The sequence below is a fragment of the Lathyrus oleraceus genome, chromosome 1 (genome assembly GCF_024323335.1).
Source record: "Lathyrus oleraceus cultivar Zhongwan6 chromosome 1, CAAS_Psat_ZW6_1.0, whole genome shotgun sequence".
NCBI lineage: Eukaryota > Viridiplantae > Streptophyta > Magnoliopsida > Fabales > Fabaceae > Lathyrus > Lathyrus oleraceus.
In genome coordinates, this window is record NC_066579.1 from 193,056,872 (window position 1) to 193,081,641 (window position 24,770).

The following is a 24,770-nucleotide window of genomic DNA, read 5'->3' on the forward strand; positions in this document are numbered from 1 at the left end:
AGAGGAAACGTAAAGAGGAGCTAGGGTTTCCATCAGATTGACGAGGTAAGGGGGGAATCCTTATTATTATGGGTTAGTATGATTGGGTCAATGGGTAGGAAAATGTTTTATGTTGAGATCCTTAATTGGCATGGTTTTGGAATTATTAGGTCTTGATAAATACTCTTGAATTGTGATGATTAAATTATGCTAAAACTGTGAATGAATATATATTTGGATGAGTCACAATTTTCTGAACGTGTAGCTTTTTACGGAATCGAAATCGGAGGTCCGGAAGTCCTCCAACGATGAAAAATGCGGGGAAATCTGCATTCTGTTTTGTGTTAGCGCAGGAACAGCTTTCTGTTTTGCGTTAACCGGTTAACCCAGGGCGTTAACTGGTTAACACTGTTACGATATTAAAAATTTACATTCTGTCTTGCGTTAACCGGTTAACCCAGGGCGTTAACCGGTTAACACTGTTAAAATTTGCCAAGAAGCGCATTCTGTTTTGCGTTAACCGATTAACCCAAGGCGTTAACCGGTTAACACTGTTTGAAAAGTGAAAAATTAATATTTAAATGTTGTGTGCATTTTGGAATGAAATCTATGTGTACATATTTGATGATTGACCTATATTGGTGAATAACATATTGTATGAATGTGTATGTATACCATTATTGGACTGTGAATGATTTCTGGTTATGGATGTGTATATGTAATCATAAATGATGTGTGGTGATGAATGTGTATATGTACCAGTTGTGAGTTATGGTGATATGTGGAATGTTAAGACGGTATAGAAGGTCTTAATTGTATATGTGTTGGTATGTGTGCATTCATTCATAGCATGGTCGACTTCATTGTGGAAGTGGTTAAGCGGTGATCCTTTATTGGAAACAGACGTAGCAGACGTTGATTCTTGATTGGAATCAAGCGTAGTATTAAGCGGTGATCCTTCATTGGAAACAGACGTAGCAGACGTTAATCCTTAATTGGGATTAGGCGTAGTATTAAGCGGTGATCCTTTATTGGAAACAGACGTAGGGCTTTGGTCTTGTCCGGATCGGAAGCGTGGCTTGGATTCTAGATATTGAATCGGGAAGCGGTGAAACTTTGAGTTCACATTGAGGTACCGCATGCATGGAGTCATATTGTCTTGCATTGAGTCGTTTATGATTATGTGATGATTGATGTGGGTGTGATGTATGTTTGAAATATGTGGAATGATTGTCTGTTAATATCATGGATATAATAATACAAAGTGTGATGAATTCTTGAATTGTTGTTTTAATTCATTGTGCCTTATTATGCTATTTCATAATAATTTGAATTTTCACCCTTTCTGTTTGAATGTTACCTTTACATGGGTATCGTGCAGATACTACAGAGTAGTATTGCTGGAGTAGGTGGACGGTAGCTCGCTCAAGATTAGCTGGAGAGTTTCCGTATTTAGTTTGAAATTAGGTAATGAGTCAATGCTCTGGTCATGTAACACTGGGTAGATTAGTGGTATTGAACTCATATCTTACTTTGATATGCTTTATGTCATTAATTGTTTTATTTTATTTGAAGTGATTATTGAGAGATGATCATGGTATGGGACGTGGATCATATTATGAAACACATGAGTATTCTTTACTTTCCGCTGCGAACGCATATTGCTTGAATATTCATGATGAGTGAAATGTGTTATTTTAAATGACCAGGTGTATTGTTGGTTTTTGAAAAGTTTTAAGTTTCAAAAACGTCGATGTGATGCCCTTTTGTTTATATGCGTGCTTATTTACTCTGATTATATGCTAAGTAATTTGGGGTAGAAAAAGGGGTGTTACATTAGTGGTATCAGAGCATGGTCGACCAGTTGGTCAATAGTAGTAGGGTTCCGTGGTATTTGATTTGTGTATCTGACACGATCGATACTGTTTGTTTGATGTTTCGGGTTGTGGATCCGACTCTTGAAAGAGGATTTATGATGAGGATAGTAGGGAGAGTGCTTCTGTCTACCAGAGTTTGAAGGAGAAAGACCAGGATCGGGGGAAACCGTATGATGACAAGAGGAAACAATCCGGTTTTGGCAAGAAGCCAAGTGGAGGAGAATCTTCTACTCCACTTACGTGTTTCAACTGTGGCGTTGAAGGTCATCGTGCTGTTGATTGTAGTAGAGATTCTGGGAAGTGTTTCAATTGTGGTAGGATTGGTCACAGAGCAAACCAGTGTAGAGTTGGTTCGAACGTAACTTGTTTCAACTGTGGTGAGAAAGGTCACATTAGTTCGCAATGTGATAAGCCGAAGAAGGAGCAAGTGAAGGGAAAGGTGTTTGCATTGGCTGGTGCGGAGACCACTACCGATGATGGACTAATCCAAGGTATGTGATTTATTAAGGGTACACCTTTGATTTCCATTAGTGATACCGGTGCATGAAAATATTACTTGGAAACTCGAGGATAAGATGAGGGAATCGTATCTAGAGTTATCGTCTGAGGAATTTTCGAGGACGAAAATCTTTTAAGTGGGGGAGAGTTGTAACAGCCCAATTTTTAGGAATTAATTATTATATTATTTTATTATATTATATTTAATTATTTGGAGTGTTAAGTAATTAAGCGGTTGTGAGGTAGTATAATAATGGATTAATTAACTTAATTAGTGTGGGAATTAATTATTTAGTTGATATGAGAAATAATTAAATAATTGAATTAATTAATTAATTTGGTGTGCATAGTGAGTGGTTAATTATTTGAATTTAAATAGAGGTATTTAAATATTAGGTATTTTGGGCCTGGTGATTAAATTAGATGATTTAAGCCCAACTAGAATACTATTATAAATAGTAAGAGGTGAGGGAAGTGGGAATTAGAATTCACTTGAGCATTGAAGACAATAGAGGAAAAGGAGAGGAAACGTAAAGAGGAGCTAGGGTTTCCATCAGATTGACGAGGTAAGGGGGGAATCCTTATTATTATGGGTTAGTATGATTGGGCCAATGGGTAGGAACATGTTTTATGTTGAGATCCTTAATTGGCATGGTTTTGGAATTATTAGGTCTTGATAAATACTCTTGAATTGTGATGATTAAATTATGCTAAAACTGTGAATGAATATATATTTGGATGAGTCATAATTTTCTGAACGTGTAGCTTTTTACGGAATCGAAATCGGAGGTCCGGAAGTCCTCCAACGATGAAAAATGCGGGGAAATCTGCATTCTGTTTCGTGTTAGCGCAGGAACAGCTTTCTGTTTTGCGTTAACCGGTTAACCCAGGGCGTTAACTGGTTAACACTGTTACGATATTGAAAAATTACATTCTGTCTTGCGTTAACCGGTTAACCCAGGGCGTTAACCGGTTAACACTGTTAAAATTTTCCAAGAAGCGCATTCTGTTTTGCGTTAACCGATTAACCCAAGGCGTTAACCGGTTAACACTGTTTGAAAAGTGAAAAATTAATATTTAAATGTTGTGTGCATTTTGGAATGAAATCTATGTGTACATATTTGATGATTGACCTATATTGGTGAATAACATATTGTATGAATGTGTATGTATACCATTATTGGACTGTGAATGATTTCTGGTTATGGATGTGTATATGTAATCATAAATGATGTGTGGTGATGAATGTGTATATGTACCAATTGTGAGTTATGGTGATATGTGGAATGTTAAGACGGTATAGAAGGTCTTAATTGTATATGTGTTGGTATGTGTGCATTCATTCATAGTATGGTCGACTTCATTGTGGAAGTGGTTAAGCGGTGATCCTTTATTGGAAACAGACGTAGCAGACGTTGATTCTTGATTGGAATCAGGCGTAGTATTAAGCGGTGATCCTTCATTGGAAACAGACGTAGCAGACGTTAATCCTTAATTGGGATTAGGCGTAGTATTAAGTGGTGATCCTTTATTGGAAACAGACGTAGGGCTTTGGTCTTGTCCGGATCGGAAGCGTGGCTTGGATTCTAGATATTGAATCGGGAAGCGGTGAAACTTTGAGTTCACATTGAGGTACCGGATGCATGGAGTCACATTGTCTTGCATTAAGTCGTTTATGATTATGTGATCATTGATGTGGGTGTGATGTATGTTTGAAATATGTGGAATGATTGTCTGTTAATATCATGGATATAATAATATAAAGTGTGATGAATTCTTGAATTGTTGTTTTAATTCATTGTGCCTTATTATGCTATTTCATAATAATTTGAATTCTCACCCTTTCTGTTTGAATGTTACCTTTACATGGGTATCGTGCAGATACTACAGAGTAGTATTGCTGGAGTAGGTGGACGGTAGCTCGCTCAAGATTAGCTGGAGAGTTTCCGTATTTAGTTTGAAATTAGGTAATGAGTCAATTCTCTGGTCATGTAACACTGGGTAGATTAGTGGTATTGAACTCATATCTTACTTTGATATGCTTTATGTCATTAATTGTTTTATTTTATTTGAAGTGATTATTGAGAGATGATCATGGTATGGGACATGGATCATATTATGAAATACATGAGTATTCTTTACTTTCCGCTGCGAACGCATATTGCTTGAATATTCATGATGAGTGAAATGTGTTATTTTAAATGACCAGGTGTATTGTTGGTTTTTGAAAAGTTTTAAGTTTCAAAAACGTCGATGTGACACCCTTTTGTTTATATGCGTGCTTATTTACTCTGATTATATGCTAAGTAATTTGGGGTAGAAAAAGGGGTGTTACAGGGAGCAAAACACATATTTTGTTAGCCATAGAGTCAAAAAGGCTATATGTTCGACATCCGAGACTTCTGTGGTATCCTTGTCATGATAATGAGACATGAATAAAGAGTATGGAGCAAAGCTAGCGTCGAAAGTTATAGAATCTTCATTTAGGTTGGTGGGGTCGAAATCTATCCCATTGGGGCGAAGGCCAACGATGGCTGCTGCGTCGAAGAGAGTGAGTGTGACCATCCCACAAGGAAGGTGAAAAGTGTTATAGGTACTGTCCCAAAAATAGAGGGAATCTAAAAGCATATTGGGGCAAATGTTGGGTCCTACTCTCGACAATTGAATGAGATCGAAAATACCTATTTCCTTCCAGAAATCTCCTTTAATCTTTTCAACCGTATCTAGCCAGGATAAATAGTCTGAAGGGTCTTTCGACCATGGACAAGTTCTGAAGATCCTAGCATAATTCAAATAAGTTAAATTCAACTCTCCATCATCAGTTGAACTTTGTGGGTCAATTTGTTCTACAATTTTCTCTTGAGGTTGAGGTTTTACTCCAGCACCTATGGGTTTGGTACGGAAATAGGTGGGAAAAAATTCTTTCAGACGATCTGGTTTAATATCTGGATTGGGGAGTGGACCTAACATAGCGTGACAAATACTAGAAACAAGAACAGGAATTAATACCTGGGATTTGTAGATACATTCCTTATCTCTCTCATTGGGAGGTTCAGGAACGTATTGTTGGTTTCCAATAATCATTGGTCCATTCAACTCGTGCGCAGGATGAAGAGTTGAATCTTAGGGTCTTCTTGGAGTGTTTGCGGCTGAAAGATTTTGGAGGAGCCATTGTTGAGAAGAACAAAGAAATTTTTTCAGGAAAGTTGAAAGTATGAAAATGGGTATGAAGAAGAAAGTTTGAAGCGTAAAAAAGTTTCAGAGAAAACAGGCTGTGAGTATTTATAAGGGAAGATGATAAAAAACGTTTGAGTTTTTGATGATAATCGTGGGACACGTGGCTGAATCACAACGGTGATGATGAAGATGTGGAAGTTGAAAAAGGCCATGATGTTAGGTTTAGCAAATGATGGGGGTAAGGTCTAAACATGGGCTAGACATGACGTTTTTTTTGAAAAAGTGTAATGATGAATCTGTTTGGGAACTTAAGATTATAAAAGCTTGGAAATAGTGGAATTAAATGACATGGCATCGAAATATTGGTTGACAACAAATTATTGTTTCTCCAGAGTAGTCGAAACATCTTTGCTGGGGGCAATTTGTATACATGTATTTTTGACGCCATGAAATTAATAAGCAGAATAGTGTTTTCGACAAATGGAGATGCTTGCAAAAAGGAAAAAAACTGGAAATATATACTTGAAGAGAATTTTCAACAGTTTAGTTGATAAGTGTTTTCGACACTTCGACAGATTGGTGGTTCGATATTTCGACAGAAGAAGATGTCTGCAGATGAAAAGACGTCTTTGACAAGTATGGATGATGTTATGATATTTCGACAATTCGAAAAGTCTGAGGAGACGCGTCGTTTCTACGTAAAGCAGAAATTCAAATTCAAAAGAGTTATAACGTTTGGCAGAAGACGCGTGGAAGCACCTGGCGAAAGGAAGTCATGCAGAGAGCCAAGTGTCATAGTTTTAGGATTTATTCGTAAGTGACAGTTATTTTGTTTGTATATAAATAGGATAGTTGTTATCAGAATGGGAGTGTGAAAACTTGTACAAAAATCTTGCAAAATACTCAAAGTACCCGTGTGAGAGAAAAGAGTCTTATCTGGAAAATGTACGTGTGAACAAACACCATTTCTTTAAAGTTTTATCTTATAAATTTCAAAGTTCTTTACCAATTTTCCTTTACATTTACCAGTCATTTATCCTTTGCATTTATTTTATGCAATTTATTCTTTGCCATTTATTTTTCGCCATTTATCTTAGTCTTGTTAAGTTTACTTTTACTTAAGCACTTTTAGTCAACATCTTTCGTACTTGAAAGACTTAGTACACCAAATAAAGGATACAAAGGTTGTTCTAAAGAGTTACAAAGTTGTTTAAATTTGCACATGTCCTAGGATTTGTATGGTTGATCCTGCAAGTAACCTAATTCAATAAGTTTTGGAAAACCAGAGGTTCTTCGCCAAAATCAACAACGAACACTGGGTTGGGAATGTTTAATGGTTTTATTCAATTTGTGTTTTTTATAATCGAGAGACGCATGTTATACTCTTAACGTTTTGAGCTTATATCATAGTGTATACTTTTGCCACATTGTTTTAATTCAAATAAGGTATTTTAATGAGACTTAAATATTATGAAGCATGCATATTTGATGATTTCCGCTGCGATGATACCCTAAGTGAAGGTGAGCATGTGATACCATGTGCATTAGAATGTTTTACCTTATTTGGAACATATGTTGGTTTATGATTAGTGACATCCTAAACGTATGCATTATGATCAATGCTTAAATTATTCTATCATTTCACTGTTTTGGGGGTTTAGGGTGTAACAGGCTCAGCCCGGACCTAACAGTGGCTCAGGCACTACATAGACAACAGAATCAGGTAAGTGATGAGTTATGTCGTTTGGGAAAATTTCAGAGAAATAATTCGCTGATGTTCAAGGGTAGGTATGATCCAGAGGGTGCTCAAGTGTGGCTCTCAGAGATCGAGAAATTTTTTTGAGTGATGGCATGTACTGATTAACATAAGGTTTTGTTTAGTACTTACATGTTGTTTGAGGAAGTTGAATACTGGTGGGATAATGCTCGCCAGAGATCAGAAGTTGTTGGTGCAGAGATCACTTGGGTTGTGTTCAGGGTGCAATTCCTTGAGAATTATTTTCCTGAAGATGTGCGTAGCAAGAAATAAATTGAATTTCTTGAGCTTAAGCAAGGAAACATGATAGTTGCTAAGTATGCTGCCAAGTTTGAGGAACTAGTGAAGTTCTACCCTCGCCATAATGGTGTAGTTGTGGAGGGATTAAAGTGCATTAAGTTTGAGAACATACTGCAATCTAAGATTAAGTAGTGTATTGGCTACTAGGAGATTCACAGGTTTCCCACTCTAGTGAACAAGTGTAGGATCTATCATGAGGACTGCAGGGTTCATTCCGCTCACTACAAGAGTGTTAGTAAGAGGAAGGGAAATAATCAGTTTAGAGGAAAACTGTACAATGCTCCAGTTCAAAAAGGAAAGCAAAGAGCTGCATATGAGAAAAATGAAGGTGACAAGAAACACAAGAAATGAGGATTTGAATTGGGTTTCTAAAAAAAGTTTTTTAAAAAACCAACTCAATCAAACAATAACACGAACATGAAAAGTAACAAAGTTATTTTTATACTGGTTTGTTGTTAACGAAGCTACCTCTAGTCCATCCTACCAAGGTGATTTTTCCTTCTCAGTAAGGACTTAATCCACTATAACCGAAACTGATTACAGACACCACAAATACAAACCGTCTTTTTCTTCTTGAGTCTATCTGACTAAAACCTAGTCACTCTAGGAAACCACTCAAACAACTTTGAGATTTACAAGTTTATTTTTATAAGTATTGATTCTAAGAAAGTAGATTAACTAAGTTAAATACAATGAATATCTTCACACAATAACGAGCAACAACTCTTATGTGTTTATAAAGACTATACACAAAAAATATATACTTTAGCAAATAGCGTGTGTATGAGCGTAATTTTTAGCACGGCGAATTTGCATGAGCATTAGCAACTTATTCCAATCTTCCAAGTCTTCTTTATATAGGGAATTAAAAGACCCATTTTAGGGTAGAATTGGAATAGAAAATTGCAGCGGTCTCTTTGTGTAACGGTTTGTATATAAGAGACAAAATGGTATAATAGTATTGTTCTTAGCCTACAAAATCAGCGTAGTGGAGGGAAGGGTGATCTTGTACTATGTACTATTTTTCTGACGCAAAACATTTTTATATTATCTTCTAATATTCAGAGGCTTCTGATGATATGATATTGAAGCATGCTTAGAAGGATCAAGAGACTAGTTGACAGAATATTCAGAACCTTGGTCTTTAGAGTCTTGACACAGCTCCTCAGAACCTAGTCTTTAGAGTCTTCATATCTTGTTCTTCAAAATCTTCATAACTTGAGCGCAAAATCTTGAAGGCTGGAAATCCTTCAGAGGCCCTTCAATCAGAGTCACAGTCAGAAGCTTTAGCACAAACGTTCATCAGTACCATTGTCTAAGATCTTTCTAGAACTTGACAACATCTTGTAAAGCACTTGTATCTCTTCAGAGTCAGAGTGTGTTGATTCCAGAATCTGGTGATGTCACACGTCAATGCTTCGAAGTCATAACCTGTTATTAAAAGTTACACGCTAGATAAAAACCATTAGTGTACAAAAAATGTTCACTAAAAAACAATGCATTGTTATCATCAAAACTAAAGGCCAAATGCATAATCAAATCTTGATCTTACAATCTCCCCCTTTTTGATGATGACAAAATCATGTATTTTGATGAACAAATTTTACTTGGTTTTATCACATAAAAATATCAGAGTGAGGTTTCTAAGCTCCCCCTGAATTTATATTGTTAAAAATTATTTTTCAGCTTAGAATATCAGAGTTTTGTTTGCAAGTTCCCCCTGAATTTAAGACTTAAATTCAGATTTTTATCTTCATGAAATAAATAGCTTCCCAAAAGGCAAAAGAATAAGGGGGAGCTTGCAAATCTAACTCTGATATTCTAAGTCTTCATAAAAATTCATGGGGAGCTTGCAAACCTAACTTTGGGAAGTTATTTCTTTTCCCATAAGGAAGAAGCCTGGATACTGAAGCATGGTTGTTATATTCCCAAAAGGCAGAAGCATGGTTGTAATGGATAAAGTGACTTCCAAGAATACAAAAACTTTGATACAAAAGTATTTCATTCATAATTCTTGCTTGAGTGTCAGAAAGTCTAGTTATCAGTCTCGTCACAAAGCATGATTCGTCAGAGCTTTCATAGCCTGGTTTCATAACATGGTTGTATCGCACATGTATGATTCTTATTATAACTTGTATACATCTGGTTCAAATCTTGTATACGCCTGGTTCAACCTTGATCACTTGAACTTAGTTCAGAACAAGAATATGTTTGGTTAACGACAAACTTCTTAGTTAACTATCCAGAACATAAGCCTGGTTCATATGAACTTGATTCCGCTTTCTTGGTTAATGCCTTAGAATCTGAAACACTTGGTTAACATGATGAACTTTTTCAAAGTTCTCATAAATGTTACCAATGTTAGAACATATAAAGACATGTTTGGGTTTCAGAAGTGGAATTTATATGTATCAAAATCAGTCATTCTTTCTCCCCATTTCTTATCATTCAAAAATATAAAATAAAAGACAAAGTAAACCAATAATAGAATTTCATTTCATTAAAAAGATAACTCAGTACATAAATGAAAAACAAAACAAAGACAACACAAAGTTTTTTTTTTAAACTAGGGTTTAGGATGGGGTGGTAGTCTTGATAAGATCTTTATAAACAACCCTTAAATCATTGAAGTCTTCTCATATTCATGCTTGAGTCTCTCTTTAACTTCAGAATTCTCAGCCACCAAATCCTCCAAATTCTTCAGAATGACTTTCTCAGAAATCATAGTCTTCTTGAGTCCATAGTTACTTCCAACTTCAAGAGTAGTCTCAGAAGCAACCATAATAGGCAGAGCTGGAAAAGGAGGTAGAGTCACTTTTAGAGCAGCAAGTAGAAGCGTTGGAGGAACTTTTTGAAGCAGAGATTCAACAATGTCAAAGAGTCTGGCATGGAAGTTCCTTCTAGCTTCCTTCAGGCAAGCAAACTCTAACTCTTCAGAGTTGACTTCTATCCAACTTCTGAAGTTGTTGGTTAGAGCACACACTTCAAGAGGTTTGCGTTAGAAGTGCAAGCCTCAGTGAGAGCATTAAGTCTTCCAGCAGCCTCGCCTTCAAACTGAGTAAACAATTCATCCAAGGGTGTAGGGTGAATTTTGGTTTGAGAGGTAGTTTGGTCAAAGTAGGACTGAGGGATTCCATCTGAGAGGGCTAGGAGCTCAACTTCCGACTCAGTATAAGAATCAATGTCTGATTCTACAATAGGGATGCCAGAGTTAGTGGAAATAGCTTCAGAAGCTTCCAGAATAGCATCAGCATGACACTTACCCAGAAATTCTACCACCTCTTTCAGAGGATATGGCTTTGAGAAGCTAGGGAAATCTTTCAAAGGAATCCTTCTATTGAGTATGATTTCCTTGGGAAATTCAGCAGGAGGACTTATCACTTTAGTAATAATCCCCATATTCTTCAAACCCTTGGCATTCAACATCCTGTCAGCCAGAGGTTGTATGCCTTTGGAGAACTGATTGTCTGTTAGAGAGTCTATAAAATGGATCTCTATCAGAATCTCAGAGATCAGACTACCCAAAAGAATGTAGCTCTTTGTCTTTATGCTACCATCTTTGGTGTCCCTCAAAATATCCTTTAGATGCTGAAATAGAAGTGCTAGGAGATTCACCTTCTTTTCAGTTTCGATATAATAAAGGATATATTGTTGACCACTGTTGACGTAGTCAGAAGAGTTGGTTACCTTTCTGTGATGAACACATCCCAGAAGAATTTTAGTCCAAACCTTCAGATGAGGGAGAAGATCCTTGACATTTCTAGAGTATTTTCCAGAGGCAAAAATCACTTTAGATCTCTCAGTCATATTGGATTCCTTTTCCACCATTTGTTCACACCTTTTACCAGACTAATCATATCCAATGAGTTTGGATATCAGCTTCTTAGATATCATTATCTTTATTCCAAACACAAAGGAGGTGACTTGGAACAGAGAAGACTTAACATGTTTCCAGAATTTTCTCACTAGGTTGAAGAAAACTTGGCCTTAAAGACAGTTGAAGAAACTCTCCCAACCTTGAAATTTGACAGCAGGAAGAAGGTCAATTCCATTTTCCTTCATATTTTCAAACTAAAAAAAGAGTTCACCAAGTACTTCTAGTTTCTCTGCAGGAATACTCAAGGTAATCTCAAGAACATTAACGCATATTTGGTACAAACAAGTAGACCTAAAGAAGATCTAGATTAAACAATCTGACGCGGATGAGGGATTTAAGGTTGTGGTTGCAATGAAGAAGAACCACAACCAGTTTGTTAAGTAGTAACAACACCTTATTGTTGAGCTTGTTGTTGTTATTTAGTTTGCTAAGCAAATTGTTGTGAAGATGCAATTGTTGATGAAGAAAAGGGTTTTAGGGTTTGTTGAAACTTTTAAGCTCAAAGAGAGAAAGTATAGGTTGTGATAGTAGTGAAAGTGTGTGAAGTGAGTGAAGTTGGTTTAAATAGAAGGTTTGAAATCATGAAAAAGTTTATAGAAAAGAAAATATTCTGACAAGAGGGTAAAGCATGAAGATTTTACCTAATCCCAAGATTTATTCATCCAACGTGTCACATCTTGAAATCAGAAACGATTCAGTTTTCTAAGACAGCTGTCTTAAAACTATTCTACTAATCGAGAATGATTGACATCTATTTAATGTGAAACTGTTCAGTATCCATAAAGCAGATTTGTTTAACCAAACAAGTTGCGACTAGATACATTTGAACTTGTGAAACCTTCTCACTTCAGAAGACTCACACGTTTAGAACACCCAACAAATCTCAGAGTCTGAGAGATTAACATTCTGAGAAAAATATCTTTTTCATTCAGGACATAAGCCCATTTTTAAAATTTTGAGAATGAAAATGAATCTATCTTTAGCAAGGGGTTTTGTAAATATATAAGCCCATTTGTGGTATGTATCAATAAACTTTAGATTTAAAATTCCCTTCTGAACATAGTCATGTATAAAGTGATGTTTTATCTCAATATGTTTTGCTCTAGAATGAAAAATGGGATTCTTAGATAAACAAATAACATAAGTATTATCACAAAGTATAAGAATGTTACTCTCATATATATGGAAATCTTCTAGTGGATTTTTCATCCAGAGCATTCGAGTGTTGCATTTAGAGGTTGTAATATATTCAACTTCAACAATTGAAAGTGCTATTGTTGATTGCATTTTGCTGAACCATAAGATCAAGTTATCTCCTAGAAACTGATAGCTTCTAGAAGTTCTTTTCTTCTCAAGCTTGTCTCCATCATAATCAGCATCACAATAACCCACTAGCTTGTAGTCTTTAGATTTTCTATAACACAAGTCAAGGTTAATCGTACTTTTCAGATACCATAAGATCCTTTTAACAGCTGTTACATGGGACTCTCTAGGATCTGATTGGAAGCGAGCACACAAACAAACACTAAACAAAATGTCAGGTCTATAAGCAGTCAAGTATAGAAGAGAACCAATCACACCTCTGTATACCTTCTGTTCTACCTTAGCACTTACCTCATCCTTCTCAAGGACACATGTAGGATGCATAAGAGTCTTTGATATCTTGCATTCTAACATGTCAAACTTCTACAGAAGTTCTTTGGTGTACTTGCTCTGATGGGTGTACATTCCTTCTAGACTTTGATTTATATGAATCCCCAGAAAGAACTTGAGTTCTCCCATCAGATTCATCTCAAACTCTGTCTGCATAGACTTAGCAAATTCCTTGCACAAAGTAAAAATAGCATAATCGCATATGATATCATCAACGTAAATTTGAACAACAAGAATATCATTTTTGAATGACTTACAGAAAAAAGTTGTATCAACCTTCTCTCTGGTGAAATCATTTTCTAAAAGGAAACTGCTTAGTCTTTCATACCATAATCTGGTAGCTTGTTTCAGACCATACGTTGATTTCCTAAGCTTGAAAACAAAATCTAAGTTTTTAGGATTTTCAAAACTAGGGGTTGGTGTACAAACACTACTTCAGTAAGGTAACCATTCAGAAATGCATTCTTAACATCCATCTGATAAAAGATGATGTTCTGATTAACAATAAAGGAAATTAAGAGACGAACAGACTATAACCTGGAAATTAGTGCAAAGGTTTTTGTAAATCAATCCTCTCTTGCTGACTATAACCTTATGCTACTAGTCGAGTCTTGTTTCTTACTACATATCCTTGTTTGTTCAACTTTTTTTTGAATACCCATTTTGTTTCAATAACATGAGTTCCTTTGGGTCTTGGCACCAGATCCCACACGTCATTTTTGGAGAATTTATTGAGTTCCTCTTGCATAGTCAATATCGATTATGTGTCCAGAAGTGCTTCATCAATTATGTAGGCTCTATCAGAGACACCAAACCTAAAGAATCTCTTCAAAAGGTTTGAATGAGAATCTAATTCTGATAGGTTCATATTTGTCTCCCATAATCAATTCTTCAGAATGTAAAGATCTTTGTATGTGCCTTCTCAGAGGAGTCTAAGCTTCAACAACTTCTGGTTAAGGAGCTTCACAGTCTTTTTCTTTAGCTTATTTGGCTTATGAATTCTTTCCTTCAAAACCTGAATATGTGATCTCTAGATCTGCAAATTTCTCAACTAGCTTTGACTTTTCAGAGTTAAGCTTATCATCAAATATGACATGTATTAATTCTTCAACAATCTATGTCTCAGTATTGTATACTCTATAGCCTTTTGAGCGTTCAGAGTATCATAACATGATGCACTTATGTGCCTTAGAATCAAACTTGCTCAGATTCTCTGTAGTGTTCAACATAAAACAAGAACATCCAAAAGGATGAAAATATGAAATGTTGGGCTTTAGATTCTTCCACAATTCATAAGGAGTCTTACCCATAATAGGTCTTATAGAGATCACGTTCTGAATATAACACGTTGTGTTGACTGCCTCTTTCCAAAAGTGTTTTGCCACATTAGTCTCATTGATCATGGTTCTAGCCATCTCTTTCAGAGCCTTATTCTTCCTCTCTATAACTCCATTTTGTTATGGAGTTCTAGGGAAGGAGAAATCATGGGAAATTCCATTAGCATCAAAGATGTTTTTAAAATCTTGGTTTTCAAATTCTCCACCATGATCACTTCTGACTTTTACAATTCTGAGATCCTTCTCATTTTGCACTTGAGAGCAGTAGATAGAAAAACATAGGGTGACTCATCCTTGTGTCTGAGAAATTTTACCCGTGTCCATCTGTTGTAGTAATCAACAATGACTAGTTCTAACTTCTTACCACTGATAGAGGCAATTTTCACTAGACCAAACAAGTCAATGTGAAGAAGCTTCAATGGTCTGGAGGTTGAAACAAAAAATTTAGCCTTCAAAGAAGTTTTAGAAAACTTGCCTTTCTGACATGTTTCATAAAGATCATCTGAAGCAAACTTCAGATTTGGCAGGCCTCTGACTAAATTAAGCTTATTTAGCTAAGAAATCCTTCTCATGCTAACATGTCCTAATCGTCTATGTCACGTCCATTGCTATTCATTTACAAACATAAGACATTTTACATTTTTATTCTTGAAATCAGAAAGTCTTATCTTATAAATGTTGTTTTTCCTCTTTTCATTGAAAAGAACTGAGCCATCCTTTTGACTGATAGCTTTACAGGACTTTTGATTGAAAATAATTTCATAATCATTGTCACTTAATTGACTTATGGACAATAGATTATGCATTAATCCTTAAACTAAAAGAACATTAGTCATGAAAGGGAGTTTATTGTTACCTACTGTTTCAGAGCCAATGATCTTCCCTTTCTAATTACCTCTGAAATAGACGACGCCTTTAGGCTTAAGTTCCAGGCTTTGGAACATATGCCTTCTTCTCGTCATGTGTCGCGAGCATCCTAAGTCCAAGTACCATGACTGGTGTCTCAGTTCTACTACTAATTATATCTGTAACATATATTATCTTATCCTTAGGTACCCATATCTTTCTAGGTCATTTGGGGTTAGTCTTCCCAGAGTTCTTAATAAACTTGGGTTTTTGTGCAGGATAACTATACATGTATGCATAATTGAAATGGGAATGAGGTTTCTCCTTATCCTTAGGTTTAGAAGCAATTCTAACTTTAGGAATAACTCCATTTTTCCCCATAAGGAACAAAATGGAACTGAATAGTATTGGTCTTATCATCTTTTTCAGAATCAAATTTGTCATCAAAATCATAGCCAATACCCCTTGTTTTGTTTCTGCTAACGCCAAAAATCATGGAGGCCATTAAGTTTCTATTCAGGCTTCTAGCAAGAAATTTCTGGAAAGATTTATCATATTTCTTTATGATATCACTAGAACCTATAGAGGCTTTAGAAATAATTTTCTTTTCAGGTTTGAGACTCTTCTTGCATTGAGGCACATAGTTGTTGTTTTTCAAAATGAGATTTCGTTTACTCAAACTTGAAAAATCTTTCTGAAACGTACATTAAGCTTTCTCTTCAGATACATGAACCTTCTTTAGATCCTTGTATTTATCTAGAAGATTCTGATACTTTTTAAGAACTTTTAATAAAATAGATTCAAGATCAGAATGAGAGAGTTCAAAAAATACCTCTTTAAAACCTGACTCAAATTCTGATTTTGGTTGAATTATTTATGCATGAGCTTATGTGAAAGCCATTAGCACCATGTTATTCTGCTCTTCTTCAGAATCATCTTCTGAAGACTCTGAATCAACCCATGTAGCCATCAGACCCTTCTTCTTTTCTCTAAATTTCTTCTTAGGCCTTTTTTTCTTAAACTCTGGACATTCATTCTTGAAGTGGCCAGGATCCTAGTCTTTAGAGTTTGCAGATCTTGGTCTTCAGAATATTCACAACTTAAGCATATAACCTTAAAGGCTAACAATCCTTCAAAGGCTCTTCAATTAGAGTCACGGTCAGAAAAAGCCAAGTGGGGGAGGGACTCCTGCTTCTGTCAAGTGTTTTAAGTGTGGAGAGTCGGGCCATCGTGCTAATGAGTGAAAGAATAATGTTCTGAGGTTCTTTAAGTGTGGTAAGACAGGTCAATGTGTTGTAGATTGTATGAGTGATGAGCCGATTTGTTATAATTGCAAGGAACAAGGTCATATCAGTACCAATTGTCAGAAGCCTAAGAAGGTACAATTTGGATGAAAGGTCTTTGCTTTGACTTGGACAGAGACTACTAGTGTTAACTGTTTAATTCGAGGTACGTGTTTTATAAATAGTATTCCTTTGATTGCTATTATTTACACGGGTGCAACGCGTTCGTTTGTTTCGCTTGATTATGCTGATAGACTGGGTTGAAATTGTCTTCTATGGAGGGGAATATGATTTTTGATACCCCGACTCTAGGTCTGATAACCAATTCATGGGTTTGTTTGAATTTTGTGCTTACCATTTATGGTATGGATTTAGTATGTCTACCTTTGATGAATCTCTATGTTATCCTTGGAATGAACTGGTTGGAGTTTAATCATGATCATATCAACTATTTCAACAAGACAGTGTCACTTCAAGAGTTTGATGTTAGTGATGAGTTTTTCGTGTCGGCTAAGCAGGTGAATGAGTTCGTAAAGGATGATGATGCAGTGTTTATGATATTATCTTCTATGAAGGCAAAAAGTAAAGTTTTATTAGGAGAGTTACCAGTGGTGAGTGATTTTCCAGAGGTGTTTCCAGATGATATCAAGGATTTGCCACCAGAGCGCGAAGTTGAGTTTACTATTGACTTAGTGTCTAGTACTAGTTTGGTGTCGATGGCTCCTTATAGGATGTATGCTTCAGAGTTGAGTGAATCGAAGAAGTTACTGGTAGATCTAATTGAAAAGAAGTTTGTTCGTCCAAGTGTTTCACTGTGGGATGCGTCGGTATTGTTAGTGAAGAAGAAGGACAATATTTATGAGGCTATGTGTTGACTACCAACAACTGAATAAGGTGACTATCAAGAACAAGTGTTCATTTCCTAGGATCGATGATTTAATGGATCAGTTGGTAGGTGCTTGTTTGTTTAGCAAGATTGATTTGCGTTTGGGTTACCATCATATTCGAGTGAAGTCGGAAGATATTTCGAAGACTGCTTTCAAAATGAGGTATGGTCATTACGAGTATTCGATAATGCCGTTTAGGGTGTCTAATGCACCTAGAGTGTTCATGGAATACATGAATATAATATTTCATTCGTATTTATACCAGTTCTTGGTTATGTTTATAGATGACATCCGTATATATTCAAAGTCTAATGAAGAGCATGTAGAACATCTGAGAATTGTATTGCAAACATTGAAAGAGAACCAATTATATGCAAAGTTGTCCAAGTGCGAGTTTTGGTTAAGATTAGTGAGTTTACTTGATCATGTGATTTCTAGTGGTGGTATAGTTGTGGATCCATCAAAGATAGATGATGTGTTACAATGGGAGACCCCAAAGTCTGTCACTGAGATTATAACTTTTATTGGATTGGCTAGTTACTATATGAAGTTCATCGAAGGTTTTTCGAAGTTAGTGTTGCCTTTGACTCAGTTGACTCTAAAGGGTCAAGCATATGTTTGGGACGTGCATTGTGATGAGAGTTTCCAAGAACTCAAGAAGAAGTTGACGTCTACTCTAGTTTTGATCTTGCTGAATCCAAGTGAATTATGAATTGTGATGCTTCGAAGATGGCTCTAGGTGGTGTGTTCATGCAGAACGGACAGGTTGTGGCTTACGCTTCTAGACAGTTGATATTTCATGAGAGGAATTATGCCATGAATGATCTTGAGTTGGCAGCAGTGGTACTCGTGTTGAATATTTAAAGGCACTATCTATTTGGCTCCATATTTGAGGTGTTCAGTGATCACAAAAGTTTGAAGTATTTATTTCATCAAAAGCAATTGAATATAAGGCAAAGGAGATGGCTCAAGTTTCTGAAAGGTTACGATTTTGGATTGAGTTACCATCCGGGTAAGGCTAATGTTGTAGCTGGCGTATTGAGCAGGAAGTCTTTACATATGTCAATGTAAAGAGGTTCCAATAGTAAGCTTAAGCTTCATAATAAGGGTGGTAACTTCAGAATTGATGAGAATTGCGTGATGAGGTTTAGACACAAGGCTTGTGTACCTGATTTACCTAAGCTTAAGAAGAGTATTCTTGAGAAGGGTCACAGAAGTGGGTAGAGTATTTATCCAGGTGCCACTAAGATGTATCAAGACTTAAAGAAATTATTTTTGTGGCCAATAATGAAAAAGGAAGTAGTTGAGTTTGTGTATGCTTATTTGACTTGTCAAAAGTCGAACATTGAACATCAGAAGTTGTTGGGTCTGATGCAACCGTTGAGTATTCTAGGTTGGAAGTTGGATAGAATTTCCATGGATTTCATAACAAATTTTTCGAAGACGACGAATGAATGTGATTCTATTTGGGCGATTGTTGATAGGTTGACTAAAATTGGATAATTTCATATCGATTAGGATCAACTATACTTTGTAGAAGTTAGATGAGTTGTATATTGAGAATATTTTTAGTTTGCATGGTATTACGTCGAGCATTGTGTAGGATAGAGATTTGAGATTCATGTCGAGGTTTTGGCAGAGTTTGCAAGAAGTTTTGGATACTAAGTTGAATTTGAGTTCCACTTATCACCCGCAGACTGATGGTCAAAAGGAGAGGACTATCCAATCCTTGGAGGATATGTTAAGGGTTTGTGTGCTAGAACAAGGAGGTGGTTGGGATATCTACTTGTCACTGAGAGAGTTTAATTGGAATAATAGTTTCCATTCGAGTACTGCAATGGTCCTGTTTGAGGCGTTGTATGGTAGGAGGTGTATGACACCTCTGTGTTGGTATGAATCTAGCGAGTGTGCGGTGATTAGGAAGTGAAGCAGTTGTGTGGTAAGGAGATTTCCTTGGTGAATGGTGGAAGCATAACTTGGGAGTTGAGAGTCGGGTGAGAGAGTCGTATCTGACTCTATTTCCTTCAAGTAATCTTTCTTTCAACAAACACGACTCCAATATCACATCAACCTCATTCCCAATGTTTGAAGGCTCCAAATCTACCCGTAAGGCCTATATCCAATCTTTTTCATGACATATTGATTCAATGTTCATGGCCTTTTCACAAAAAGAGTTGTGATTAGATATTGAAATCGTCGTGATAGATCTAGTCAGACCTAAGAAATAAGACATTAAGTGAGTGTCGTTATCACTAGGCAATTCGCTCCTTGAATTATCACCAGACAAACTCTCATAATTACCTAAGAGCTTCATTTATACAAACCTCCACCTCATACCATATCTCAAACTTTGCATGCATTGAGTACACAGCTCACGCCTCTCGACATCATTTTGGAGTTTTATGACCTTTCAGATATGTCACTCTCTCAAATAAACACTCTCGAATAAGTAGAGTATGATGTCGTGGGCATTTGCATACTGGTTGATGTGACGGTGGTTGAAGAAAGACCAACGATGAATGGGTGTAGTTTGATTAATTTTTCTAAATTATGTAACTTCAACGAGAACTCGATGCACTGGGTTTAATGAATGAGTAAATCCTCCTTTCTAAATCATGTTTGAATACTGTTAGGGACCAATTGGTACTACTTTTTATATCATTTTATTGGTTCCTTTTACCAAGTTTTGATGTAATTACACACTTTTATTCTCACTATTTTGTATAAATGCAATTAGGTTTAATTTATTTTGTTTTGAATAGTTATTTCACATATTTGTTAGTTTTGTAGAATTTTTGGATGAGAAAGCTTTGGATTGCAGCATCATAATATGGAAGATTTTGGATGAAGCTTGCAAAGCAAGGAAACTGAGGCAGCTTCAGTTCGCCCCGCGAACAAAGTTCGCCCCGCGAACTGAATGACAGTGTCAGTTCGCGCCGCGAACATAGTTCTCCCCGCGAACCCTGCGAATCCAGCAAGTTGATTTTGGGTCAAAAGTGTTGTTTTGAAGGCCAGCTGGTTTTACCATTTTGGTGTCTGCCTTGGGATAGCTTTTCTGCTTTGGATGGAAATGATCAATTAAGGAAATGTCAACTCTTTTAGGAGAGAAAAACACATTATTCACATTAACTATTATCATTCACACATTGAGATATTTTGTAAGAGAGAAAACAGAGTTTTCTCTTCTTTAACACTCTGCTTTGTAACAATGGTGATGAGGAGCTAAACTCCTTTTGTCAAGATTGGAGGTAGTAGCTATTCTCATATGTTTATGTATTCCATTTGATTTATATATATGATAAAGATTGTTGATGTATTGAATACTGTTTTTGCCCTAAGTTGAAAACCAGATTTGAGTAGTTGTCGAGAGAGATTATTTGAGTCTTGACATAAAACAGATTTTCAAGTAGTGAATAAGTTGTAGAGATAGATTTATTCATTAGTCTTCTTTGGTATTAAGCATTAAAGGTTGCTATATTGATAGTTAGGTGGAGAGATCGTCTAAGGATCAATATAGTGATTATCACAATATCATTTAGACATAAATGACTTTGAGAGGATACTTGAACATCATCAATAATCTTGAATCTATTTATTTATCATAAGGAATCATAAGCATTTGAAATAGTGAACTCCAATCTTGCCAAGCTTTTACATTAGATTAAAACCATTTTACGGTTTTTAGTGACATTTACTCACAAGATAACTTTTCAACCAAAACAACCTTGTTACTTTCTAAACTTACAACATTTGGATTATAGAACGGCAGTAATATCAACCAATCTCTGTGGATACGATATAAAAATATTTGCCGAAGATATACTGTTCAACAAATTGGCGCCGTTGCCGGGGATTGGTGTCGATATTACAAGCATTGCAATAATTCTTTGTTTTAAGTTGTGTTACAATTATTATTATCTCTCTTTTGTTTCACTTGGTTTGTTAGTTTTGTAGATTCTAGTGCATGCGAGGAAAAGCAACCGAGGAGCAACTTCAATTCGATCCTGAAATTGAAAGAACACTTCGGAAGCTCAATAGCAAAACACGAAGAAGAAGGAAACTAGCCGAAGAGAGGAACCGGAGAGAAGAAGCATCTACTTCCGCACTTGTTCCAATCGAAGAAGTGGTTGTAGAGGCTTGTGACGGAAACATGGCGGATGACAATCATACCGAAATGTCCGCTAATAGTCCAAGAAGAAATGCTCAATTTGCCCGTGGAGGAAGAAATACGGAGATGAAGACCGGAATCCTCCAACTTCTCTATGCAAATCCATTCACCGGAATGGATCATGAAGATCCGTATACCCATCTCATCAAATTCTATGAGATTGCGGGTTCTACGGGAATAGACGAAGCGGGTGAAGAAACATTATTCAAGAGGATGTTCCCACACTCCTTAGTGGGAAAGGCAAAAGAGTGGTACCTTGATCAAGAATCAAGAGTGATGACGGATTGGAATTTGTTAGAAGAAAAGTTCTTAGAAAGATATTTCCTTCAATCCCGATTCATGGAAGCCAAAACGGCTATTGCAGTATTCACTCAAGGAAGCAACGAGTCTTTAAATGAGGCTTGGGAAAGATTCAAGTCAATGTTCAGAAAATGCAAGGGTCATGGTTTTGATGAGCTCACTCAAATCCATATTTTTCTAAATGGGCTCCAATCAACTCACAGAACACTTTTGGATGCTACCGCGGGTGGCTCTCTTATGTCAAAGAATGCGGAAGAAGCTAAAGTCATTATTGACCGGATGGCACTCAATGATCGTCAAAGTCAACATGACCGTAGTCCTTCACAACGTAAACCGGGAGTTCTTGAGTTAAATACCAATGACGCCATTCTTGCTCAAAATAAGCTACTCTCTCAACAAGTGGAGTTGCTTACTCAACAAATGGCCAAGCTTCCACAACAAATGAAGGAAATTCAAGGTTCTCAAGTTCGACATCAAGTAGCATGTTGCGAATTATGTCAAGGAGATCATCCTACTGGTTTCTGCCCTCCACTAGAAGAAGTGAGTTATGTGAACAATCAAAATCAAGGCTATCAAAGGAACAATCAAGGTTATCAACCATCAAGGTTCAACAACCAGAATTTTCAGCAGCAAAGTCCTTATCAACACCCAAATTCTCAAGGACAACAATCGCAAGGAGGAAATTCAACGCTAGAAGACACTCTCCAACAATTCATGCAAACCTCCATGGCAAATCAGAAGAGCACCGAGGAAGCAATCAAGAATTTGGAGAATCAAGTAGGTCAGCTTGCAAAACAATTGTCGGAACAAACTGCATGATCTTCTTTCTCCGCTAATACTTAAACTAATCCAAAGGAGCATTGTAAAGCAATCTTTACTAGAAGCGGTAGAGAGTTGACAAGTGAAAAAAGTGAGGAAATTACAGTTGAGAATGATATGGATGTTGTGCTGGAAAATGAGTATGTGGCTTGTGGAAAGAAGAAAGTGGCAGAAACTGCTCAGTTCGCGCCGTGATCTCCCTTCGCGCCGCGAAAATAGCAGAACCAGCAATTGATGGAAGAGCAGCAGTCTGAAGCGGAAATGAATAAGGAAATCGAACCAAGGAAGAAAAAGAAAGGAGAGAAAGGAGTGAAGGTCAGTCCAGTTCAACATTTACCATATCCGCACGCACCATCAAAGAAGGATAATGCTAGACACTATGCACGGTTTATGGACATATTCAAACAACTTCAAATCAATATTCCATTTGCCGATGCATTAGAGCAAATGCCGCGGTATGCAAAGTTCATGAAGGATATTCTCACAAAGAAAAGAAGACATGTGGAAGACGAAACCATATTGCTTGATGCATGGTGTAGTGCCATCATCCAAAAGACTCTCCCAAGGAAAGAATCCGATCCGGGCCGAGTCGTTTTACCGGTAACTATTGGAGACACCTACATGGGTAATGGCTTGATTGACTTGGGATCTAGAATCAATTTAATTCCCCTATCCATTGTCAAAATATTGGGAAATGTTGAGATCAAATCTACAAGGATGACTTTACAACTAGCTGATAAGTCTACCACTTCACCATATGGAGTTGCTCAAGACATGTTAGTGAAGGTGGACAAATTCTTGTTTCCGGTAGATTTTGTGATAGTAGACATGGATGAGGATCGTGATGTTCCTATAATTCTTGGAAGACCATTCATGAAAACGGCCCGAATGATGATTGATATTGATGATGGACTAATGAAAGTGAGGGTGCAAGATGAAGAGGTAGCCTTCAATCTTTTTGAAGCCAAAAAGCATTTCAATGGTAAGTGTGACTCCTTCCGAATCGATGCCACCAAAGAGGGACTAGTTGATATCGCAGACCAGGTTCATCTTTCTAATCCATCAGAGAAATCTCTTATCGGAGTCTACAAAGTTTTGACCAAAAACGAAGGCTTGGATATGACAAAGGAAGTGGAAGAGCCAAAACTAGAGCCAAATTTGAAGTATTCGTTCCTTGGTGATGACTGCACTAAACCGATGGTCGTTAGTAATACATTGTCCACAAAAGAGGAGAATCGATTGATGCGATTGCTAAAAAAGAAGGAAGTGGTCAACTTAGTAGAGGTCGGGATGATTTGTTCTATTTCCGATGGTGAATGGGTGAGTGTTGTGCGAGTAGTTCCGAAAACGGGTGGTATCAGATTTTATCGAAGGTTCATCAAGAACCTCTTAAAGACAACAAAGCCCTTGAGGAAGTTGCTCAACAAAGCCGGATCGTGAAGACCGTTGAACCGTCGAGCTCTAAACGACGTTAAACAAAGCGCTTGTTGGGAGGCAACCCAACGTTGTAAGTCTGCATTTTATTTTATTTTCTGCTGTGTGAGTTTCTACTGTGTTAAATTTTGAAAAAATTGGGTTCTGTTTTTTACCGTTCGCCCCGCGAACTGAATTCACAGCTTCAGTTCGCGCCGCGAACAGTGAATGGCAGAACCAACTTTTTGGAAATTTCCTTCAGTTCGCCCCGCGAACTGAAAAAAAAAAAAAAAAAAAAAAAAAAAAAAAAAAAACCTTTTGTTTTATGTCATTTTCGTTTCATTCCTATTTTCACGAACTTAGGAGATTCTTTCAACAACCTCGCTACTCCACGTCCAAACCTCCAAATTTCAAAACTTCCCCTCTTCATTCCCTTCCTAAGAGGATTTTGTTGATTATGCTAAGTGGCCTGAGGGCAAGCCAATTTTTTTTGGGGGGTGCAGGAGGTGGTGTAATCCATGGCGATGAGTTGAAGGAAGATTGAGAAGTTTGTTGAACTTTAGAGTTTGGCTTGATAATTGCATGAATACTTTTTGAGAT

The 24,770-nt window shown here is 36.8% G+C and overlaps 1 protein-coding gene across 1 annotated transcript; it reads left to right on the top strand.

Moving 5' to 3' along the window:
• Positions 1–16,948: 16,948 nt before the first annotated feature.
• Positions 16,949–17,458, top strand: LOC127099023 (uncharacterized). Its single transcript, XM_051037371.1, has one exon. The coding sequence runs from the start codon at positions 16,949–16,951 to the stop codon at positions 17,456–17,458; it is 510 nt and encodes a 169-aa protein (XP_050893328.1).
• Positions 17,459–24,770: the final 7,312 nt, after the last annotated feature.